At 33.4% G+C, this 26,470-nt stretch overlaps 1 protein-coding gene across 1 annotated transcript in view; it reads right to left on the reverse strand.

Moving 5' to 3' along the window:
• Nucleotides 1–25,858, reverse strand: part of LOC139486823 (circadian locomoter output cycles protein kaput-like) — a 61,348-nt gene extending 35,490 nt beyond the window's left edge. The window contains exons 1-2 of the mRNA XM_071271817.1: nt 25,629–25,858; nt 13,448–13,501 (exon numbers count right to left, since the gene is read on the reverse strand). Of these exons, the coding sequence (XP_071127918.1) occupies nt 13,448–13,501; nt 25,629–25,690 (116 nt within the window). The 5' untranslated portion in view covers nt 25,691–25,858. The remainder of the gene's footprint in view (nt 1–13,447; nt 13,502–25,628) is intronic.
• Between the last annotated feature and the right edge of the window lie 612 nt (nt 25,859–26,470).

Here is a 26,470-nt window from a genome sequence, read left to right on the forward strand (position 1 = left end):
CCGATATGGGTCGAGGGATGATACCCGGGCCAATATGGAAAAGACATGTTATAATATTTTTATCACATGTTTAAATGCTGCAGAAAAGAGAAAAAAAGGTCAATTATAACAATTTAATGATACATAACAGGTAAAATCTTAAGCAATTTATCACAAACGTGGATGCAATGACAGGGCCGTAACTACATTGAGGCAAATGAGGCAAATGCCTCATGTTGGAAATTTAAAAAAAACAACATTGTCTTCATATCAAATTGTGTTCACTGAAAGTCTCTTGCAAAAAGCACGTTTTCTTTACTATCTGTTGTTGCCCCTGCATGTTTTCGTGATCCATGTTTCTATTTTACTTTTAGTTTTCAGAGTAGATAGTCTATTGTTTGTACTTCTGTGTCCCGGGTTTTTCTTTTGTTTGTACTTCCGTGTCTCGGGTTTGTCTTTTGTTCATTTATTGTCCTACTTAATGACTATAGTCTGAGTGTTGATTTTCATTTGTAAGCGTTTGGTTTTGCAAAAGTGCATGTCCACCGATGTCCAGACATTGTGTGAGAAAATATTTTAAGAATATACAATGCTATACTGGACACAGCATGGAGAATTGAACTTGATATCAAAGAAAACTGGCTCTTTTTTGTAGAAAGATAGCTGACATGGATTAAATTAAAGTAATACCTCTGATTTCCCCGTATCAAGTCATCTATATAAATTATAAAAACATCAATGCATTGCAATATGACCTTTTACATTGAAGGGTTAAACTTGCATTAAGTTCAGACCCTTTAACAGAAAATAAAGGAACATGGAGTAAACGTGCACGGAACCTAATCTCACACAAAGTCAATGCATAGAAACAAATACAATGATCAATGGTCAAAGTTTTTATTCTTGTTCTTCATCTTGATAGTTACTGGAGGGTCTTCAACAATAAAAGAATCATTAATACTGTAAAACAAGGTCAAGATGGTCCTTAGTGACGACTTTTCGGTACTAGTATAATTATAATACTGCACTGTCACTATATTTTAAAAATCTAGTAAAAAAAATAATAAAAAAAGTCTAAGCACTATACAAGACAACAACAGATCGACAGACAGATCCGGTTTTAATGATTATGAGATTATGAGATTTACGATTTTTGCTTTATCCTACATATCGGTCTACTTTTAATGTTGTCCCTGAGAAACCTAAAAGTCTTAAATTACAATTAATCTATGTTTTAGCTTTGAGACCAGAATATTGTTGAAAAAATAGCTAAAAATTAATTGCGTTTCAATGTAAAAAAAAAAAAGGCCGGGAAACGCTCAGAATGCACGATTTTGCGTTATTTTTCTCAGAGCTTCAGACCCCTCGCAAATATATTTTGCCTCACTATTAAAAGAGGCTAGTAACGGCCCTGAATGACATCACGTCATTATAGTCCAGTCAATCTAGCATAAATTTGACCCTAACCTGAAAGTAATTGCAACAGAAGATTTTTGAGTTTTAATCTTTAGCATTATACCCCAAATATACACAGAAAAAAGTCCCATAAAATCTAACTTGAGGAAGACTAAAAAAATCACCATTTAAAATTCCTATGGAGATTTGCATTGAAAAGGGAAATAACTCTTGCAAAAAAGGCAGAAATATCAATAAAAATTGATATAAAATTAAAACTTTACCGCTTCTATTCATCAGAATGTATTGATTCTTGTTTTTTTTAGCGGTCTTTAGAGTATAACAAACAACTCTAAAGGTGTTTTCATATATTTTATCAAGCTATAATCTAGATTTCGTAATTTGTTAGTTGACCATTTATTGAATTTTTCAACATGTCAAGGTGAAGAATCTCAAATTTAATAAAAATGATTAAGCATGTATTCTTCTTTTTGTGGTTTAAAGTTTCTTAAGATAAGTAAGTTGCTGAAAAAATATAATATACAGATATAAACAATACCAAATTTTCACATTATTTTTTCAAAATGGTTACAAAGCTTCAAATTTGCAATTTCTTGAAAGAAAAATGTGCGAAAAAAATAAAACTACCCATAACACTTCGGTTTTGTACATTTCATGAGATGAAGATTATGTAATTTAGTCAAAAACAAACTTATAACCCCATCAAAGTATCATACTATACATAAATTTCAAGAAAAACAACCAAAAACTGACCAAAAAAAGACTAATTTTTGCAAGAGTTATCTCCCTTCCCAATGTTAATTTCCATTGAAAATCTAAAATGCTGATTTTGAGTTTTCCTCAAGTTAAATTTTAAGGGACTTTTTTCTGTGTTTATAAAGGGCATAATACTATAGATTAGAACTGAAACATTTTCTGTTGCAATTAGTTTGAGGTTAAATCTTAGTTTGACTGGACTATTAGGAACAGGGCACAATATCAATATCTCTTTTTTGCCCCGGGCAATTTTGTGGTTATTGCATATGCAAAACCTAAGGTATTCATAACAAATATGTGATAAATATCATTGATTTGTAAACAGATATTATAACACATCCACTGCCGAGGCTGTGGGCTAAAAATAGCCATTAGCAGCTGATATTAGTGAATTGTTGTTTAAGAAATTCAATTATACTTTTTATAGAAAGGAACCTACATAAATTGTTCTATAAATTTGTTTTGTTTCAATTTCGTTTTTGTTTATTTTAAGGTCAAGGATCAGTAAATGAACTAGTCCATAGATTTCTTTTAAATTGAGAACTTAATTAGATATTGAAAATATACATTGGAAAATGTAAAAAAATGTATAGGTCACCGACTTCGTTTTCGAGAAAAAGCCATTTTTTTAATGGTCCGAGTTACATTGAATATATAGGGAAAATCCTTAATTTTCTTCTACAATTTTCGGTTTCCTGTATAAATCATGTGAACCACTCCATAGAATTTTTTTTTAAATTAATATTTTGTTTCCTTATTTTCTTACGAATTAGATGATGTAAAAAAAAGATATGGTCATGGACTATGTTTTCCCTGTAAAAGCAACACAACCTCAACAATTTGGCAAAAAAAAACATAAAAAATCTTGACGTCGTCATTTTAGTCATTTTATTACTTGTAACGTCAAGTTGTCATGCAATGAATTTCCAACGTTCTATTTGCATGATGATTATGTGTTTGTATTGATAGTTTCTTTTTATCATAATTAGCGTCTGATTTATGCATGTTTGCTTAGCTATTTTATTATGCATGTGTTTTATTTGTATCTGTTGTCTGTCAAATGTGCTGATAATTTGTTATTTGTTTTAAATATCAAGTGGGTTAAGAGCTCTAATGAGCTCATGTTTACCTTGTTGAATTGTACATATCATGCCAGACTATAAATAAAATTTACTTACTTACTTACTTACTGGATAAAAGATCCATCATTTATAAATTTTTATTTTGTATTACCAGTATTCTTTATTATTTATATTTTAGCACCACATTATTCTCTATATTTTTTTTGCCTTTCGTTCCGCAATTTTTTGTCCATTATTTTATATTCCTCAAACCACAATTAGACTCTCTTTTATGGACAAGTATTTAAAATGAAATTAGAAGTTGTAAAAAATACGATATTTTCATTAAAAGTATACATGTTCTAAACAATTCCTAATTCAGACGAAAATACTTTGTAAATACATGAACGCAAAAATGATAATAACATCAAAATAGAAATTGACCTAATTTCTTGACTCAATATAAGATGTAAATGAAGCTTTAATTTTTCTCTCTTTTGTGACTCTGGTTTTTCAAAAGAAATGTTCTGATAGGAGATTGGCAAACCCATCCGACCCCTCACGGTCATATGCTATATAACTCTTGAACCAAAAAGCTTAGCTTTATGCGCATGTAATATACAGTTGTCAGGTAATCAATTTATAAACTCTCTTAGACTAACTTGCAGGTCATCTGTTTGCATTATTTCTCCGTTCCGATATAAGATTTGGCCACTTTTTGAAAAACCGGTAACTTTAGCAGAGGAAAATGTAATAGCTTGTGTTGGTACTAATAAAGACAAAACGTGTTCTGTGAATATGCTGCTGCAATTTAGATAAAAAAAAAAAAATTAAAAAAAATTAATAATAATGTGTCCATAGAACACAGACGCCCCATTATGTTCAGTGGACCATGAAATTGGTCAGCGCCGATATTAAGGACATTTGAGCGAATATAAAAATGAGCTGACTATGTGGTATGGGTTTTGCTAATTGTTGAAGGTCGTACGGTTACCTTTAGTTGTTTATATCTGTATCATTTGGTCTCTTGTATATCTCATTGTCTATCATATCACATCTTCTGTTTTGTAATAAAAAAACAAAGTCATAAAATTAAAACTGGGCAATGGCATTATTTACATATCAGTCCCTCGCAAATTCCTACTGTTACCGATTCGTGTGTTTCCCCTTAAGATTTTCCAAGTGAAGGGTGAGATTTATGTCTTTTTCTATACATAGGTGTTAAAACGCTGCTAATGCCTTTAATTTTTTTTTATGTTTGCCACATCAATTTCTTTATGGATTAATTTTCGAAGGACGTTGAGCTATTCAATCAATGGCTTTACGTTTTGCGCTTACTCAGATTGGTAGGAAGAGATCAACCCAGGACTACACAACAATTACTACTATATTAGTGCAGGTCTAATTTCTCGGTTGTAACACAGAAAATTTCGTCAAAATGTCCTACTAGTATTTGAAAATCCAGGTGCGGCTAATACTGCAGCGCTCAAATGTCCAGTGATTGAGGCGCTCAAGTTCCCCTTTTTGCATTCCCTGCTCAAATGCCCTATATGCAAGTGTTCACCCCATCCATTTTGTAAAAGTACATATTTTGTAAATCATGTAATCATTATCAGTGGCTGATCCAGAAGGGTTCTGTGGATTGTAATCCCTATTTTTGGACAATAAATGCATTTTGAATGGGGACATATAGTTGGAACACCCTCTTTTTATCCTGGGTCGGGGCATCCACTTTAATAATGGCTGGATATGCATCTGACCACTTTACTTTGTAAAACGTTTGAAAATATGCTTTTAGATTATAACTATTATCCCTTATGTGTGAGCGATTGCTTTTTATTAGCATCAGTGTTATATTTCGTTTTGTAGATTGTGTAACATTAATTCATAATGATATATTTTACGTTCTTGCTCATTGCCACTTCTTTTTCTCATATCATTTTAGAGCTATTAGTTAACATACGGAGGTTGAGACATGACATAAACCAGATGTACATAAATATGTTTAATATGCCTACTAGAGATAATCCCCCATCCAAAAAAAAAAACAACAACAAAAAACAAACACACACAGGAAGAGACAAGACTGGAAATTTTGACTTTTGTCGAAGTCCATCTGCACAAATGCTTATCATCAGATATTGTTTCTTTTACCACTTTGTGTGGCCTTGTGTTGTTGTCTGGTTGCTGTCTTATGAAGTTCTGACTACCTACGGGATTTTCATTCTACTTTATGCACTGAAAGTATGTGTACATATTTTATTTTAGTAGATATATAGTATTAGTATGATATCGGCATGATTGATTGAATCTCGTTCTCAACCTTCAAGTGTTATATATAAGTAAATTATAATTGAGATCAGTTCTATTCTATTTTTGATATGCAAGTGCCAGTGAACACATTTTCTTTTTTATTCGTTTAATTTTTTAACCGTATGTATAGCAATTTCATTTGAGGCGACAACCATACAAATTAATACTAAGAAAATTATTTTAAGGATCCACTGAATGTTCTTGTATTAGGAGATTATACCATACTCTTTAAACCAAAGGCCTATACTATTTATACAAACATCTATATAAAAATTTTTGTTTTATTTTTAGCATCGAAATTTTTCAACAAAATTGCGGACGTGAAAGAAAGCATCATTACAAAAACGTTAGAAAACAAACTGTTACTGTAAGCGAGCGATAGATCTGAATGATTGTAAACATCATTTTTGTTAATGATTTATTTGTTATAGTTTAAAAACTTATGATGTAGAAATAGGAAGATGTGGTGTGAGTGCCAATGAGACAACCCTCCATCCAATACATTTTAAATGATTTTTGCAACCATGAAGAAGGTTAATGTGCATATAAAAACATTGTGTCATCTGTTTCAACTTGAGACTGACTGACGCAGCTGAGATTTCTATGTGACTTCCATTTCTTAAATTTGAAAACATTTTTTTCCTGTTTCGACTGGTGTGGTAATTTTCAAAATAGGGGATGTTTTAACAAGACTAAGTTTAATAGTATTAATTTTTATTTTCTGCTGGACGATGTCTTTTCCCAGTGAATATAGCCGGATCAATATAGGCCGGGTTTTTGTAGGGACAGTTTTGACAAACTACTGTGCAGTGTTTTCCCTAGGCAATTTTAATATGCATTGTGGTACCGCTACGCATAAAATTTCGGCCGCCATGCGTTTATCATACCCGCTATGCATCCCGCTATGTGTGAAATTTTTATTATCTTATAATATGAAGTGACAATTGACAAAACTCTACAGGTGTTTCAAACTCACTGGACTGATAATTGATCATAATTGGATGCAAAGTTCTGATTTTACAACCATGTTGATTAGATAGAACAACATAGAGAATACTTAAAAGATAGCATTGTTTTTCCTCATCAAAATTATGTAGAAAATCAAATAGTGGTTAGCTACAGTTTTTACACTCTTTTGACTGGTCGCCGAGATATCTAAGCTCTACCACTCCATGTCCTTGATGCCTGTGCATAAGCAGTCAACTTCCCGATTTTCATTATATACTATAGATCGTCTTCATGACTTTTTTCATATTCATTTTAAAAAATCCTGTAAATTCTTAAATTTTAGCAAACAATTTAGTTCTCCTAGAAGTTAAATACTCTCATCAAATGTGCCGTTGTCCCGTCAGAAAGTCGCCGGTTGCAACAATGCTAAATCTAGTCAAAGGGACGTAACTCGTACAAAACGTCGCAACATTTTGCGAAATCCGCTAGACGGCGTTCATTTAAGGTCTGTTACTTGACCTTAAATTTTATTCCAAAACATTTTCAGGGTTTTCATTACAGGAAGTACATGAGTTCTGGACTCATGATAACCTGTTTAGATGCATCATTCAACCCCTAAGAACCCCAAATTTGGTAATCTATTTTAACATGAATTTATTTCATTGATAGACTGTAAATTCAAAAGATTTTATCATTTTAGACTATAATGCGATTTAATTTTTTGCGACATGAAACAAAATCCTGTTTAATTCATATAAAAATAGTTCAAAATATGAGTCTAAATTTTTGCGATTCAACCCTGTCGCATTTTTAGCAATAATAAAAACATTGCAATAATTTCTAAATTTACAGTAGATGACAGTCCTGGTACAAATGGGAATGACAGTAAAGTAAAGTTGCAGAAATTGAAACCAAGTTCAAAAAACAACAAACATAATCGAATATGACGCACAGTATGAAACAACAACCATTAACCTATAGGCTCTTGACTTGGGATAGGCACACACAGAATGTGGCTAGCTAAACATATTTTTCTAAGCACCCACCTTCCCCAACCCACACAAGACAAGAACAAACTATAATAAACTGTTAACTCAGAGATATGTCTAACCTTTTCCTTATTTTGATAGTAAAATCCAAATGTTGAAAACAAAATATTAAAACATTAACAATTAAGTTATGCACGATATTCATAGTCAATGAACCATGACTGAAGATCATGGCAAAACTATCTCCATGGAAGTAAGATGTATCAATGCTAATACAACTCAGCATACCAAATGTCATTGTCCTGCCACTATTGTGACTCCCATTCATTACAATCTTATTCATGTGATAGACTAAGTAAAAGTTTTAACCTGTTTTTTTAAGTGTGTTTTTTGCTGTGCATATACTGATTTTGTGTCATGGATGGATACCCCATATCCATTTTGTCTTGATTTCATTAAAATTATCAATATTTTTGTTTATATGCAACTGATGTAATAATCATAATAATAATAATTCTTTATTTAAAGAGGGTTACACAGTTATCTATAAAGCTAATCTTCCCTGAGGCTCTCATGAAATACAATGAAATATAACAAACAATGTAGAAATGGTCATGATATTATTGTTCCATTTTGTAGACTTTCCCTTACTACTGAATCGTTTGTTCCATCTACAATACGTGAACGGAACAAACTTGATCCAAAAGTTCGCAGTATCGACTCTATTTCTAAATTTAAAAAAAAGAAAGAATTAACCAGATGCTCTGGCGCAGGGCGCAGCTTTATACAACCGCAGAGTTCGAACCCTGAACATTGGGGCAAGTATGGACACAACATTCAAGCTTGATACAGCTCTGAATTTGGATTGTGATTAAATAGTTGACACAACACAGGTTTCTGACACAGTCACACATTATGAATGTGGTCTAAGAACTTAAACTTAAAAACTTTAAATTTTAAATTGGACATTACTTATTATGGTCCAATATCCAAAATCTAAATACATGGTTAGATTCAGCATATCAAAGAACCCGAAGAATTCAATTTTTAATGAAATCAATAAAGTTCAATTTTGGACCCTTTAGACCTCAATGTGGACCAATTTGATAACCGGGCCAAAACATCAAAAATCTAAATACATGGTTAGATTAAGCATATATCAAAGAACCCCATATATACAATTTTTGTTGAAATCAAACAAAGTTTAATTTTTGACCCTAATTTGGACCAACTTGAAAACTGGGCCTATAATCAAAAATCTAAATACATGTTTAGATTCAGCATATCAAAGAACCCCAAGGATTCAATTTTTGTTGATATCAAACAAAGTTTAATTTTGGACCCCGATTTGGACCAACTTGAAAACTGGGCTCATAATCAAAAATCTCAGTACATGTTTAGATTAAGCATATCAAATAATCCCAAGGAACCGATTTTTGTTAAAAACCAAAAATTAAGAATCTACATACACAGTTAGATTCGGCATATCAAAGAACCCCATATATTCAATTTTTGATGAAATCAAACAAAGTTTAATTTTGGACCCTTTGGGCCCCTTAAGCTTACTCCTAAACTGTTGGAACCAAAACTCCCAAAATCAATCCCAACCTTCCTTTTGTGTTCATAAACCTTGTGTCAAAATTTCATAGATTTCTATTCACTTAAACTAAAATTATGGTGCGAAAACCAAGAAAAATGCTTATTTGGGCTCCTTTTTGGCCCCTTATTCCTAACCTGTTGGGACCTCAACACCCAAAATCAATCCCAACCTTCCTTTTGTGTTCATAAACCTTGTGTTTAAATTTCATTGATTTCTATTTACTTATACTTAAGTTATAGTGTGAAAACCAAGAAAATGCTTATTTGGGCCCTTTTTGGCCCCTAATTCCTAAACTGTTAGGACCAAAAGTCCAAAAATCAATCCCAACCTTCCTTTTGTGTTCATAAACCTTGTGTCAAAATTTCATAGATTTCTATATACTTATACTAAAGTTATGGTGCGAAAACCAAGAAAAATGCTTATTTGGGCTCCTTTTTGGCCCCTTATTCCTATACTGTTGAGACCAAAACTCCCAAAATCAATCCCAACCTTCCTTTTCTGGTCATAGACCTTGTGTTTAAATTTCATTGATTTCTATTTACTTATACTTAAGTTATAGTGCTAAAACCAAGAATAATGCTTATTTGGGCCCTTTTTGGCCCCTAATTCCTAAACTGTTGGGACCAAAACTCCCAAAATCAATCCCAACCTTCCTTTTGTGTTCATAAACCTTGTGTCAAAATTTCATAGATTTCTATTTACTAATACTAAAGTTATGGTGCGAAAACAAAGAAAAATGCTTATTTGGGCTCCTTTTTGGCCCCTTATTCCTAAACTGTTGGGACCTCAACACCCAAAATCAATCCCAACTTTTCTTTTGTGTTCATAAACCTTGTGTTTAAATTTCATTGATTTCTATTTACTTATACTTAAGTTATAGTGTGAAAACCAAGAAAATGCTTATTTGGGCCCTTTTTGGCCCCTAATTCCTAAACTGTTAGGACCAAAAGTCCAAAAATCAATCACAACCTTCCTTTTGTGTTCATAAACCTTGTGTCAAAATTTCATAGATTTCTATATACTTATACTAAAGTTATGGTGCGAAAACCAAGAAAAATGCTTATTTGGGCTCCTTTTTGGCCCCTTATTCCTATACTGTTGAGACCAAAACTCCCAAAATCAATCCCAACCTTCCTTCTCTGGTCATAGACCTTGTGTTTAAATTTCATTGATTTCTATTTACTTATACTTAAGTTATAGTGCTAAAACCAAGAATAATGCTTATTTGGGCCCTTTTTGGCCCCTAATTCCTAAACTGTTGGGACCAAAACTCCCAAAATCAATCCCAACCTTCCTTTTGTGTTCATAAACCTTGTGTCAAAATTTCATAGATTTCTATTTACTAATACTAAAGTTATGGTGCGAAAACAAAGAAAAATGCTTATTTGGGCTCCTTTTTGGCCCCTTATTCCTAAACTGTTGGGACCTCAACACCCAAAATCAATCCCAACTTTTCTTTTGTGTTCATAAACCTTGTGTTTAAATTTCATTGATTTCTATTTACTTATACTTAAGTTATAGTGTGAAAACCAAGAAAATGCTTATTTGGGCCCTTTTTGGCCCCTAATTCCTAAACTGTTAAGACCAAAAGTCAAAAAATCAATCCCAACCTTCCTTTTGTGTTCATAAACCTTGTGTCAAAATTTCATAGATTTCTATATACTTATACTAAAGTTATGGTGCGAAAACCAAGAAAAATGCTTATTTGGGCTCCTTTTTGGCCCCTTATTCCTATACTGTTGAGACCAAAACTCCCAAAATCAATCCCAACCTTCCTTTTCTGGTCATAGACCTTGTGTTTAAATTTCATTGATTTCTATTTACTTATACTTAAGTTATAGTGCTAAAACCAAGAATAATGCTTATTTGGGCCCTTTTTGGCCCCTAATTCCTAAACTGTTGGGACCAAAACTCCCAAAATCAATCCCAACCTTCCTTTTGTGTTCATAAACCTTGTGTCAAAATTTCATAGATTTCTATTTACTAATACTAAAGTTATGGTGCGAAAACAAAGAAAAATGCTTATTTGGGCTCCTTTTTGGCCCCTTATTCCTAAACTGTTGGGACCTCAACACCCAAAATCAATCCCAACTTTTCTTTTGTGTTCATAAACCTTGTGTTTAAATTTCATTGATTTCTATTTACTTATACTTAAGTTATAGTGTGAAAACCAAGAAAATGCTTATTTGGGCCCTTTTTGGCCCCTAATTCCTAAACTGTTAGGACCAAAAGTCCAAAAATCAATCCCAACCTTCCTTTTGTGTTCATAAACCTTGTGTCAAAATTTCATAGATTTCTATATACTTATACTAAAGTTATGGTGCGAAAACCAAGAAAAATGCTTATTTGGGCTCCTTTTTGGCCCCTTATTCCTATACTGTTGAGACCAAAACTCCCAAAATCAATCCCAACCTTCCTTCTCTGGTCATAGACCTTGTGTTTAAATTTCATTGATTTCTATTTACTTATACTTAAGTTATAGTGCTAAAACCAAGAATAATGCTTATTTGGGCCCTTTTTGGCCCCTAATTCCTAAACTGTTGGGACCAAAACTCCCAAAATCAATCCCAACCTTCCTTTTGTGTTCATAAACCTTGTGTCAAAATTTCATAGATTTCTATTTACTAATACTAAAGTTATGGTGCGAAAACAAAGAAAAATGCTTATTTGGGCTCCTTTTTGGCCCCTTATTCCTAAACTGTTGGGACCTCAACACCCAAAATCAATCCCAACTTTTCTTTTGTGTTCATAAACCTTGTGTTTAAATTTCATTGATTTCTATTTACTTATACTTAAGTTATAGTGTGAAAACCAAGAAAATGCTTATTTGGGCCCTTTTTGGCCCCTAATTCCTAAACTGTTAGGACCAAAAGTCCAAAAATCAATCCCAACCTTCCTTTTGTGTTCATAAACCTTGTGTCAAAATTTCATAGATTTCTATATACTTATACTAAAGTTATGGTGCGAAAACCAAGAAAAATGCTTATTTGGGCTCCTTTTTGGCCCCTTATTCCTATACTGTTGAGACCAAAACTCCCAAAATCAATCCCAACCTTCCTTTTCTGGTCATAGACCTTGTGTTTAAATTTCATTGATTTCTATTTACTTATACTTAAGTTATAGTGCTAAAACCAAGAATAATGCTTATTTGGGCCCTTTTTGGCCCCTAATTCCTAAACTGTTGGGACCAAAACTCCCAAAATCAATCCCAACCTTCCTTTTGTGTTCATAAACCTTGTGTCAAAATTTCATAGATTTCTATTTACTAATACTAAAGTTATGGTGCGAAAACAAAGAAAAATGCTTATTTGGGCTCCTTTTTGGCCCCTTATTCCTAAACTGTTGGGACCTCAACACCCAAAATCAATCCCAACTTTTTTTTTGTGTTCATAAACCTTGTGTTTAAATTTCATTGATTTCTATTTACTTATACTTAAGTTATAGTGTGAAAACCAAGAAAATGCTTATTTGGGCCCTTTTTGGCCCCTAATTCCTAAACTGTTAGGACCAAAAGTCCAAAAATCAATCCCAACCTTCCTTTTGTGTTCATAAACCTTGTGTCAAAATTTCATAGATTTCTATATACTTATACTAAAGTTATGGTGCGAAAACCAAGAAAAATGCTTATTTGGGCTCCTTTTTGGCCCCTTATTCCGATACTGTTGAGACCAAAACTCCCAAAATCAATCCCAACCTTCCTTTTCTGGTCATAGACCTTGTGTTTAAATTTCATAGATTTCTATTTACTTATACTTAAGTTATAGTGCTAAAACCAAGAATAATGCTTATTTGGGCCCTTTTTGGCCCCTAATTCATAAACTGTTGGGACCAAAACTCCCAAAATCAATCCCAACCTTCCTTTTGTGTTCATAAACCTTGTGTTTAAATTTCATTGATTTCTATTTACTTATACTTAAGTTATTGTGCGAAAACCAAGAATAATGCTTATTTGGGCCCTTTCTTGGCCCCTAATTTCTAAACTGTTGGGACCTCAACACCCAAAATCAATCCCAACCTTCCTTTTGTGTTTATGGCTATTCAACTGCATTCTGTACATTGCTCTTTTCTGTAATTAGTAATTTTTTTTACCAAATTCTTAAATTTTTGCAGTTTTCTTTGTGATTTAGAACCCTACTATTTTCTATTCTTTAATTTTTTGGCCATTATATAAATTCTCTATTCTGAAAACATCATCCACAACCTCATATACATGTATTTACATTATACTGGAGAATCAAAACATCATCTACAACCTCATATACATGTATTTACATTATACTGGAGAATCATAACAAGTGACTCTTTTCCTTTTAAATAAAAGGTTAAAATATGTTTTTTGTTGTTGAGAAAATAGAAGTTATCTCCCTTTAAATATTAAAGTTTACCTCTTGTGGTTACTTTTTCCATCTTCACATTCATCACCTTGTGATGTGGCATCACTGAAATAAATAACAATTGATAATTAAAAGATCAGTGAAATTAAAAAATTGACATGTAAATTAGATGGCTCTTTAATAAGTGATGTGGCATCACTTGAGTAAATAACTAATAAATAATAGGAGTACGGTAGATTAGATGCCTCCTTTCTATGTGGCATCACTATTGTAAAAATTTGTAAGGGTTCCGCGGAACCCAGTGTCTCGCCTATTTTTGCTGTAAATCGCAGGCTCAACAACAATGAGGAAAAAAATCAAAATATTCCTCTTGTTACTATTTTATGATTGTAAGAAAATCTAAGTCCATTTAGAAGTAAATTACAGAAAAAACGGAGTAATCTTTTTACAAAATTTACTTCTGGATACAATCTAATGATCATAAATAAGCTTCTGTCCAAGTTTGGTACAAACCCAGAATAGTTTAAGAAAGTTATTAAAATTTTAAAAACTTTAACCGCAGAGTGAATGTAATGGTTCTCGGCAGAAAAACTAAGTCCATTTAAAAGTAAAATATGGAAAAAATGGATTTAATTATTTACAAAATTTACTTCTGGATACTATCTTATGACCATAAACAAGCTTCTGTCCAAGTTTGGTACAAACCCAGGATAGTTTAAGAAAGTTATTAAAATTCTAAAAACTTTAACCACAGAGTGAATGTTTTGTTTCCCCGCAGAAAAAACTAAGTCCATTTATAGTAAAATACGGAAAAAATGGAATTTTATTTTTACAAAATTTACTTCTGGATACTATCTTATGATCATAAACAAGCTTCTGTCAAAGTTTGGTAGAAATACAGTATAGTTTAAGAAAGTTATTAAAATTTCAAAAACTTTAACCACAGAGTGAATATTTGTTGACGCCGCCGACGACGCCGACGGAATGTAGGATCGCTTAGTCTCGCTTTTTCGACTTAAGTCGAAGGCTCGACAAAAATCAACTGAGTTTATAACTGACAGGTAGATTAGATGCCTCTTTGTGGGCGTATTACGTTTCCGTATTTTTCGCAAAAATCCATTTTCACCTTTCTGCATTTTAGTGCATTACATTTCGGAAATTTTTACCTGTATTTCACCTGTAAAACATGGTAATAAGGATATATAAGACTTGATTTTATTATAGTATTTTTTCTTAATATGTATTTTATTATGTTATTATGGGCATCTCCTCCTGACCCAGAAGCCAAATGAATCACACATGGGCCGGAACCATATTTTTATGGACGTTTTGCCGAAGATCCAAACAACAACTTATATCAAAATTCGGTCTTTATCGGTAATAGCACCAGTTCGTAAAAATGACCGCGAACAATTGGAATTAGTATCCAAACAGTTTGTCAAGTATGGTAGAAAAGAGATTACGAGGTTAGACTTCATAAAGTCAGTTGGCTACAAGTTTTCTGCTTTGACAAATATGTAAACTGTGCTACATGTACTGTTTAATAGTATACTGACGTTTACTGTCTTATATATAAAATTTAGTGCTGAACATTGACTTTTAATTGGTACGCACTGAAACCCGGACCGGACCGGACTCCGGACCCGGACTTTGGTATGAAACCCGGACCCGGACCCGGACTGGCCGCCGGACCTGGACTGAATGCCGGACCCGGACTGGGTAATAATTATGAATTTTCTTAGAATCACCTTTTCTTTTTTTACTCAGGAGAAGGAAGATAATTTTTTATGAACTGTATCACAGTACATTATAATAATAAGATAATCAAATTTTGCTCTTACTCTTGTATTGTTCCTCCGAATTCTTATGCCTTTTAATTGTTCCTCCGAATTCTTATGATCTCTTGCTGTTCCTCAGAAGCCTTATGACTTTTTATTGTTCCTCCGAGTTATTATAATTTCTAAGACTTATATGGTTTCTCCGAATTCTTATGAGTTTTAATTGTTTCTCTAAATTTTTCTCTAATACTGTTCCTCAGAATGAATTATTGACAAAGGTTTACACTCGCTTTAGGATATTGGTTTAATTGAAAGAAAAAGAAAAAAGAAGACACAACCAGAAATTACTTACAAAATACATTAAGGCTATTGGTAATTCAGTGTTTTAATAACCAAAGTAAAAACTATGATGGATTGCTTTTTTGTACTAGCTGTGATCAGTAACTGCGAGTATTCTCCTATCTGTAGTCGGTGTCGCACGGTGACCTATAGTTGTAAATGTCTGTGTCATTTGGTCTTCTTTGTCAGCTGTCTCATTGGCAATCACATCACATCACATCATTCTTATTCTTATATCAACATCGCAAATAACGCGTCACTTGTCGATAACATGGTATTTATAAATAAAATAATAAAAAAAAGATTTACTTTCTTATTTGATTGTCATCACAAAGTCTATTAAAATAATTCAACAATCCAATGTTTCACGCAAAAGGTGTCAAAGACTACACTATCAATCATAATCAAGCATGTATAGAAGTCAGATTTAAAGGGGCATTAGCTCCGAGATATAATGAAATAATAAATAAAAATGTTCAATATAGTGAAATAATTTTATTTTAGCAGCCATTGTCAAAATAAACTAAGATACATCGCTTATGAATTATTCACTCGTAATCTCCGTATCAGTAGTATTCCTTTGGTAAGAAATACAGAAATAATCTTGTGTTACACGTTAACCGGGATATTTTTTACCCCAAGATGGTACTCTGAATAAAATCTTCTGCGGCTTCTGATTGGATGATACAAAGTTGGAATTGCTCAAATAAAATTTAAGCAGCGATCGATCATCCATGTAATACACAATCTTGAACAGGTGAGTCCGGACTGTGACCTGACATGACCCCGGACTAGCTTGAAGTTTACTATACCTGCGTGTATTGCATTACGACGACTAACTGTATGTAAACTGTTTATTGTCGTAAAGTATATTGACGGGACATTTGATCAAGCATGTAATACATAAGAAATTTATAAGATATTTATCCGACATTTAACGAAAAATATAATTGTAATAGGCGAGTCCGGATGGTGACCTGAAGTAACCCCGGACTAGGTGTATTCGCAAACTATAGACATCGATAGAGATATAAAAACTTCACAAATTATTTGATGAGACGAACTTATTCCTTTTTATTCATTCAACTTTTTCCTTATTGGATTGTCGGCGGAAAAATTAATAAAAGACGTGTACCCGAGAATCAACAAATTAAAATTAGGCGAGTCCGGACTGTGACCTGATATAACCCCGGACCAGGAGTATACGGATTGTATATAAATATACTAAATTATTTGTTTAATTGAAAGATTTTTTTTCCCTTTTTGCTTTTTACTTTTCCTTCATTCATTTCTCTATTTCTTTAGTTATTCGATTGTCATCGGAAAAATCAATAAACGACACTTAAGCGGCGTTCAACAATGTAATACACATTCTTGAACAGGTGAGTCCGGACTGTGACCTGACATGACCCCGGACTAGCTTGAAGTTTACTATACCTGCGTGTATTGCATTACGACGACTAACTGTATGTAAACTGTTTATTGTCGTAAAGTATATTGACGGGACATTTGATCAAGCATGTAATACATAAGAAATTTATAAGATATTTATCCGACATTTAACGAAAAATATAATTGTAATAGGCGAGTCCGGATGGTGACCTGAAGTAACCCCGGACTAGGTGTATTCGCAAACTATAGACATCGATAGAGATATAAAAACTTCACAAATTATTTGATGAGACGAACTTATTCCTTTTTATTCATTCAACTTTTTCCTTATTGGATTGTCGGCGGAAAAATTAATAAAAGACGTGTACCCGAGAATCAACAAATTAAAATTAGGCGAGTCCGGACTGTGACCTGATATAACCCCGGACCAGGAGTATACGGATTGTATATAAATATACTAAATTATTTGTTTAATTGAAAGATTTTTTTTCCCTTTTTGCTTTTTACTTTTCCTTCATTCATTTCTCTATTTCTTTAGTTATTCGATTGTCATCGGAAAAATCAATAAACGACACTTAAGCGGCGTTCAACAATGTAATACACATTCTTGAACAGGTGAGTCCGGACTGTGACCTGACATGACCCCGGACTAGCTTGAAGTTTACTATACCTGCGTGTATTGCATTACGACGACTAACTGTATGTAAACTGTTTATTGTCGTAAAGTATATTGACGGGACATTTGATCAAGCATGTAATACATAAGAAATTTATAAGATATTTATCTGACATTTAACGAAAAATATAATTGTAATAGGCGAGTCCGGATGGTGACCTGAAGTAACCCCGGACTAGGTGTATTCGCAAACTATAGACATCGATAGAGATATAAAAACTTCACAAATTATTTGATGAGACGAACTTATTCCTTTTTATTCATTCAACTTTTTCCTTATTGGATTGTCGGCGGAAAAATTAATAAAAGACGTGTACCCGAGAATCAACAAATTAAAATTAGGCGAGTCCGGACTGTGACCTGATATAACCCCGGACCAGGAGTATACGGATTGTATATAAATATACTAAATTATTTGTTTAATTGAAAGATTTTTTTTCCCTTTTTGCTTTTTACTTTTCCTTCATTCATTTCTCTATTTCTTTAGTTATTCGATTGTCATCGGAAAAATCAATAAACGACACTTAAGCGGCGTTCAACAATGTAATACACATTCTTGAACAGGTGAGTCCGGACTGTGACCTGACATGACCCCGGACTAGCTTGAAGTTTACTATACCTGCGTGTATTGCATTACGACGACTAACTGTATGTAAACTGTTTATTGTCGTAAAGTATATTGACGGGACATTTGATCAAGCATGTAATACATAAGAAATTTATAAGATATTTATCCGACATTTAACGAAAAATATAATTGTAATAGGCGAGTCCGGATGGTGACCTGAAGTAACCCCGGACTAGGTGTATTCGCAAACTATAGACATCGATAGAGATATAAAAACTTCACAAATTATTTGATGAGACGAACTTATTCCTTTTTATTCATTCAACTTTTTCCTTATTGGATTGTCGGCGGAAAAATTAATAAAAGACGTGTACCCGAGAATCAACAAATTAAAATTAGGCGAGTCCGGACTGTGACCTGATATAACCCCGGACCAGGAGTATACGGATTGTATATAAATATACTAAATTATTTGTTTAATTGAAAGATTTTTTTTCCCTTTTTGCTTTTTACTTTTCCTTCATTCATTTCTCTATTTCTTTAGTTATTCGATTGTCATCGGAAAAATCAATAAACGACACTTAAGCGGCGTTCAACAATGTAATACACATTCTTGAACAGGTGAGTCCGGACTGTGACCTGACATGACCCCGGACTAGCTTGAAGTTTACTATACCTGCGTGTATTGCATTACGACGACTAACTGTATGTAAACTGTTTATTGTCGTAAAGTATATTGACGGGACATTTGATCAAGCATGTAATACATAAGAAATTTATAAGATATTTATCCGACATTTAACGAAAAATATAATTGTAATAGGCGAGTCCGGATGGTGACCTGAAGTAACCCCGGACTAGGTGTATTCGCAAACTATAGACATCGATAGAGATATAAAAACTTCACAAATTATTTGATGAGACGAACTTATTCCTTTTTATTCATTCAACTTTTTCCTTATTGGATTGTCGGCGGAAAAATTAATAAAAGACGTGTACCCGAGAATCAACAAATTAAAATTAGGCGAGTCCGGACTGTGACCTGATATAACCCCGGACCAGGAGTATACGGATTGTATATAAATATACTAAATTATTTGTTTAATTGAAAGATTTTTTTTCCCTTTTTGCTTTTTACTTTTCCTTCATTCATTTCTCTATTTCTTTAGTTATTCGATTGTCATCGGAAAAATCAATAAACGACACTTAAGCGGCGTTCAACAATGTAATACACATTCTTGAACAGGTGAGTCCGGACTGTGACCTGACATGACCCCGGACTAGCTTGAAGTTTACTATACCTGCGTGTATTGCATTACGACGACTAACTGTATGTAAACTGTTTATTGTCGTAAAGTATATTGACGGGACATTTGAAAAAATATCTTCCTTCTCCTGATTAAAAAAAGAAAAGGTGATTCTAAGAAAATTCATAATTATTACCCAGTCCGGGTCCGGCATTCAGTCCGGGTCCAGCGGCCAGTCCGGGTCCGGGTTTCATACCAAAGTCCGGGTCCGGAGTCCGGTCCGGTCCGGGTTTCAGTACGTACCCTTTTAATTGATATATGACCATGTATAATTTTTATTCTAACATGAATTCCTTCAAACGCTTTGAGTACACACCTGTGGTAAAATATGAATATATATTGCTTGGGCTGTTCCGATTGTACTCCCATGTCATAATCTAAATACTTTATTGTAAATAGTTTAAGCATGTCACTCATTCAGTTTGCTCGGTTCTTTTACGTCAAATTATTAGTGCGTTTATTTATGGGAACGGCAAATAATGCTGTCACATTGAGCACTTCGATCCAAAAGAATTGCCGTATTTGTCCTATTAGAATCGTAATAATTCATGGGGGCTGGAATATATCGTGATTTTACCATTGGTTGTCCCTTTATGCCGATATTTTACCCCTCTCTATTGCTCAGGGGTAAAGTGATTTGCATATTAGGTTCCAACTCGTGGTAATATCACGATATATTCAAGTACCCATGAATTATATTTCATTCTAACATGACGTCCTTCAAACGCTTTGAGTGCACACCCGTGGTAAAATATAAATATATTGTCAGGGCTGTTCCAATCGTACTCCCACATCATATGCTGTTTTATGAATGAGATACCCGAAGTCATAGAAAGATGACGTAAGAATATGAGCATTCTTGCCAAAACAAAAATCATCACAACAGGGAAACGTAAACAAAGGATGCTAAATGTGGTACATTTTGTATAAGCCGATAACATATAGGACATTACAAGTAAATTATAATTTAAATTCACCAAAAACTATCTAAATACAAAAATGTATGTTATTGTAAAAACTTTAAGCATGTCACTAATTCAGTTTGCTCTGTTATTTTATGCCAATTTAATAGTGCGTTTATTTATGGGAACGGGAAATATTTGCCTCCATCTAAAGCGATTCAATCCAAAACAATAGCCATATTTGTCCTATTAGAATCCCTTTATGCCAATATTTTACCCCTAGCTATCGTTCAGGGTAAAATATTTGTCATAAAGGGCCAACCCATGGTAAAATCCCGATATATTCCATCCCCAATGAATTATTTCTTAATCATTTTAAGTTGATAGATTCATTTTAATCATAAAGACTTATCCTGCTTGAAGTCCTATTTTCACCTTCGCGTTAGTGATCAGGGAGCAACAGGTTTACCTGGCATACATTACAAATTATAATGCAGAAACGTAAATAACATTAACAAAATCAATGTAAAAACATTGCGGAAAAGAAATTCTATGAAAATGCGGAAACGTAGGAATTTTAATGCAGAAACGTAGTGCCAAAATGCGGAAACGTAAAACACCGCTCTTTGTTACAAATTTAAATGTGGCATACTTATATTGTTAATAACAACTGAGGTTATAGCTGACAGGTAGATTAGATGCCTCTTTGCTATGTGGCATCACTCGAGTAAATAACTGATGTTAGACAGGTACATGTAAATTAGATGCCTCTTTGTAATGTGGCATCAATAGAGTAAATAACGGATGTTAGACAGTTAAATTAGATGCCTCTTAATAGCTACAGGTACATGTATGTGTCATTACTAGAGATAATAACAACTAACTAATAACTAGTATATTTGATCATGCTTCTATACTAAAATAAATAACCGATAAATAACAGCCATATATATATTATACCATTTTCAGTGTTTCAGTGAGGATTTGATAAAAAGAAGGGATTGTATAAAAAGAAAAAGCTATCTTAATAGCACATGAAATTTCTTATTGTGGCCAGTGTTCTCCCCCAGGCCGTTTTAGAGCTACGCTTTTCATCACTATCACAATTTCCCGCTGTTCTATTGCACTGACCGCAGGGCTATCCAACACAAGAGCATTGCTATATTTTTTCTAAAAATAAGCAAGTCTTTGAAGTATCAATTATCACTTATTGGAGCTAATATTATTGTTTAGTCAGCATTTCTACAGTAATGAACTTTACCATTTGAAAACAATTGAGAGGATATGATTAGAAAAACAAACCCCAGGCTGATAAGACTTGAGAAATTCACTTTCTCGATGTCCAGCTTGGATGAAGCCATTTGAATACAATATAAAACGTTAAGGTCAGGAAAATGAGAAATCATTATACTAAAAAATGTCAATTCCTGTCAAATGTCTTAATGATAACAGTACACTGCTACACTAGGTAATTACAAAACCAAACACAGAAGCTGACAATGACTTTATTGTTGGTTCCGCATGTTCTACAATATCACCTGTTAGAACTTAGTGCTAAGAAATCTTCACATATAGGCAGTCTGGTATAGACCCATCAAAAAGACTACTCCTTCGGTTATATACACAGATAATATGAGGATTAAATATGAATTTACAATAGAGAAAAAAAGACTCTTCTTCTAAATCCAGACAATAACATTAACAAACAAAAGGGTAACTTCCATGATTTTGATGAGGACATCATTACAAGAGAAAACATCAATAGCATAATATAAGAAAAACACATATCAAATCAAATACAAACAAACCGTGCACCGCGACAAAGTTAGGGAGCTACCATTTGATTTTTATGGGGGGTAGGATGAAATTTGAAAAAAATAGGCAGGACAGGAGTTTTGAGTAAAAAAAAAAGGCAGGATGAGACACTTTGCAAAAAAAAAAGGCAGGATGACAATTTAGGTAAAAAAAGTCAGGATAAACTAATAAAAAAAAAGGCAGGACTGAATAGAGTGAAAAATAAAAAGGCAGGACAGAGATTACAACTAAAAAAAAATGCAGGACAAAATTTTTCATCCTAGCCCCCCCATAAAAATCAAATGGTAGCTCCCTTACTGAGAATTGTCGAAAATAATGCGTTGACCACAGTGCTAGCCCAAATCACGGGGAGAACACTGTGTGCATTTTAAAATTGTTGAAAAAAATAGATAAGAATATTTACAAACCATTGAAAAATAAGCAGGTTTCAGCTGGCAGTCGCCATCATCACATTTGGAGATGAAAAACATTTAAAATTGTGATGTAAAAATTATCCTTATTGTGGCAAAATGATAGTTAGAATAGTTGAGTAACAGCAAAGATAAGTCAGAATAATGTGCTGGGTAAGGTAATATGTTTTCCTGCCGACTTTTATCTTGCTAACTACCTAGTTAAAAATCTAGCTAATCTATAATACTAAAATAACGAGGTCCAATTTGTCAGCCGTCATCAGGTAAAAACAACAAATCAAGGAATTCAACGTTATATATAGCTAATTAGGACAATGGTGTAGATTAAAAATTAGACCACTCCAGACCCTTTTGTTTTCCACATAATTAATATTGCCAATAATTAACAAGTTTCAGGTCGAATCCGATACCGATACTAATAGTTTATTCACCTGTTACCTATTATCTTATCTATACGTTCCGCATCTGACAGGCGCACCACCAAACGGTGTATTTAGGATTTTGGTGTATGCACGGGTCATAATTACAGGGTTGACACTACTAAATTCAATCATTGTCAAATTGTTCCCTATTGTAGTATTTTAATCAGTAAGACTGTCTAAGTTAACAATACGAATACTAAAAATCTGGACTTAAAATAAGGCGTATCATAGGTACTGTTTTCAATTTGTTAGCGGGCATGACGTAAAACAGTGGATCAAAGAATTCAACTATATTATAACTAATATAGGACAATGCTGTTGATTAAAAAGTACTCCATTCCAGGACCTTTTGTTTTCCAAATAATTAATATTACCAATAAGTTTCATTTCGACGGGTTCACACAGAGTTTGAAAGCAGAGAAAACTGTGCATCTTATAATCGGCATGACTTTAGCAGATGACAAAACCAATACTAAAATAAGGCTTACACATAGTTATATACTTTAATTCAGTCACGGATCCGCGATATCACGGGTGTGTTCTAGTTGTGTATAATTAAACTCATCATAGATACATTGTACCAGGACTAAATTTTGTATATACGCCAGACGCACGTTTCGTCTACTATTTGTGTCCAATGGTGTATGTGTACATGAAGTACATTTTGTACAAATCAGGGATGATATCAAACTAACATGTATTCGTATCATCTTGTGTCCTCATGTTTCAATGCAGATGCACATTAAATGACAAAAGTACTTTTTGTTAAATAAAAACCTTTTCAATTAAACTTCTGTCCAACCATGTAATTTGGAAATTAGTATGGCGTTCATTATCACTGGACTAGTATATATTTGTTTAGGGGCCAGCTGAAGGACGCCTCCGGGTGCGGGAATTTCTCGCTACATTGAAGACCAGTTGGTGACCCTCTGCTGTTGTTTTTTTATTTGGTCGGGTTGTTGTCTCTTTGACACATTCCCCATTTCCATTCTCAATTTTAATATTATGATATATTTATGTTGAAACATATAAAATAATTTGAATGGATTATCATGATTATAGACATGATAGATGATATAATAGTGGCGGAATTTGGTGAATTTATATGGCAGTCTTAATATCATGAAATGAGGTCAAGGACAATGGACATATGACAGACAGAAACTTTGTATACATAATAACATAACCCGATAAACCCATCTGTATACAAAGTTTATATAATTAAAGCCTGTTATATATAAAACTTTGTACAAATAGTTCAACTGTGTATACTGCACAGCCCAAACATCCAAATGTATGTCTAGCATTCTGCATTTTTTGTCATTTTTAGGGAATGTTAGGAACAAGTACTACTGTGATACTGGCCAGATTTCTACTTTCCAACCTCATCTATGCGTTGGAATAATGGATTTATATATCAAACCAAAACAGCATCTATAAAATTCAGGTGTTACTTTGTCATGATACCGAAATGAACTATGTGAAGAAAAGTTTTGGTGGCAAAATGTAATCATGGTAATGTTATCAATATGTGTCCTACAACAATGTACATGAGGGTAGAAATGCCCTTTACCGCCAGCCTCAAACGGCCATTATCAGCTACTGTAAGCATCATTGATTAAAATTTTACCATGATCCGTCAAAATATCCTTATCGTGATTTGTCGGAGGTCATTTGATCATCATGCACCAAAAATTACTGTTATCTCATTTGACAAGAATTTTTACCATGATTGGTCATGAAAGTCCCCCATAAACACCCTCCTACATGTACATCATTTAAGTTTTTAATCTATATTTTCATTTACAATTACAGGTTTCACATAAATTCATAATATTTACTGTAAAACAGTGTCTGACAACACTAAAATGAATACTGTACGGAAATAATTCTAGAAATATCCAATTCTTCTGGAAAGGTAGAAGACATGATAACGATCTATCCTAAACATGGGTCAAAATATGTTGACATGACAGGTGCAGGTCAAAAATCATCATAACAAACCGTGTGAACGGACAAATATGGCTGTATTTATATGCCAAAAATTACTCTGAGTACAGACCTACCTGTGGAGTTGGAAAAGTTTTAATGCCTGGCATCCACTAGATATAATAAAGTTAAATGCATTTTGTGTTTCAGAAAGATAAAATCTCTTTTGGATTTTGATGGGCATTTTTTTCCCTTCATGCAAAAGGTCTGAAAATTAACTAAGTTGTGGTACAACAATGAGATGCTCCCTCAGGTAAAAAAAACGGTCTGTGTTGTTTTGATTGTCCTTAATTGACATGGACAAGAGGTATCTTCCCAACTACAGGTGAGTTCAAGAGTTCATCTGAGTCAGTGAGTGGACAGTATCAAAATAATTCAGGCGTTTGTTTATTTTTACACCTTCTGCAGAAAGGGAAAAAAAATGCCCAGCAAAAACCAAAATAGATTTTATCTTTCTTTAACACCATCATTAAATCCATTTAACTTTTATATATCTAGTGGATGCTAGGCATTAAAACTTTCCAAACAGCACAGGTAAGTCTGTACACAGAGTAGTTTTTGAGGTGAAAATACGGCCATATTTGTCCATTTGTTATGATGAACCTTAAGTGGTTTTCATTATAACGTTACGTACCTATCAAGAGTTAGACGGGATCCTCTCGATGATGTTGTACATATACGTTTTCCAAAACTCATGGTGATGAATTATACACGAAAGTCTTCTTTAAGGGTGATCTACATGATGTCAGGTTACTCATAGTGGTCATTTTCACACTGTTTTGGGATCACATATCGACATTCGGTAGTAAATAACCTGAACCTTTGGTGGTATATCTGAAGTAGAAGCGTCTATGTCTCTATACAGGGAACCAGTACATTAATTAAGCACAATCGTACCTGCTCGGTCATTCTCGTCAATGAGGTAAATAACGACTGTATATAATCAAACAGGTTCAACCAATGAAATTGCGCAAACGAATTAAGTGAAATCTCAACAGTAAATGTGTAAAATTAGGGATTATACATAATCACTGGTAACTTAATTGATTAAATGGGTGTTTTTTTTTCAAATTTGCAACAAGTGTGGACACAGATCAGTGTGGATAGTATGTTTGAATGGTTGACAGTGTTTTCTGCTAATGTTTTCTGACAAAATAGTTCTCCATTTTTTTCGATATTTAACTATTTGCACAGTACCAAACACTGTCTTAAGCGTTGTTTATTTAATGATTAATGCCGACAAGGAGCGGATCGAGCCAATTTCAAAAGGGAGTCGTTATACTCAGTATAATGGGGGATGGGAGGTTTCATCGGCCAAATGTCCAGTCAAGTTCAAATGCATTGATCGTCAAAAACTGGAACTCCTCCACCCCACCCCACCGAGCCACTTACTATGTAATAAATTGTAGGGATGAGCCGCTGGAATAGGCAGAGACATATATACACATATGTGTATATATGTCTCTGGAATAGGTA

Source organism: Mytilus edulis, chromosome 8 (assembly GCF_963676685.1).
Source record: "Mytilus edulis chromosome 8, xbMytEdul2.2, whole genome shotgun sequence".
Lineage (NCBI taxonomy): Eukaryota > Metazoa > Mollusca > Bivalvia > Mytilida > Mytilidae > Mytilus > Mytilus edulis.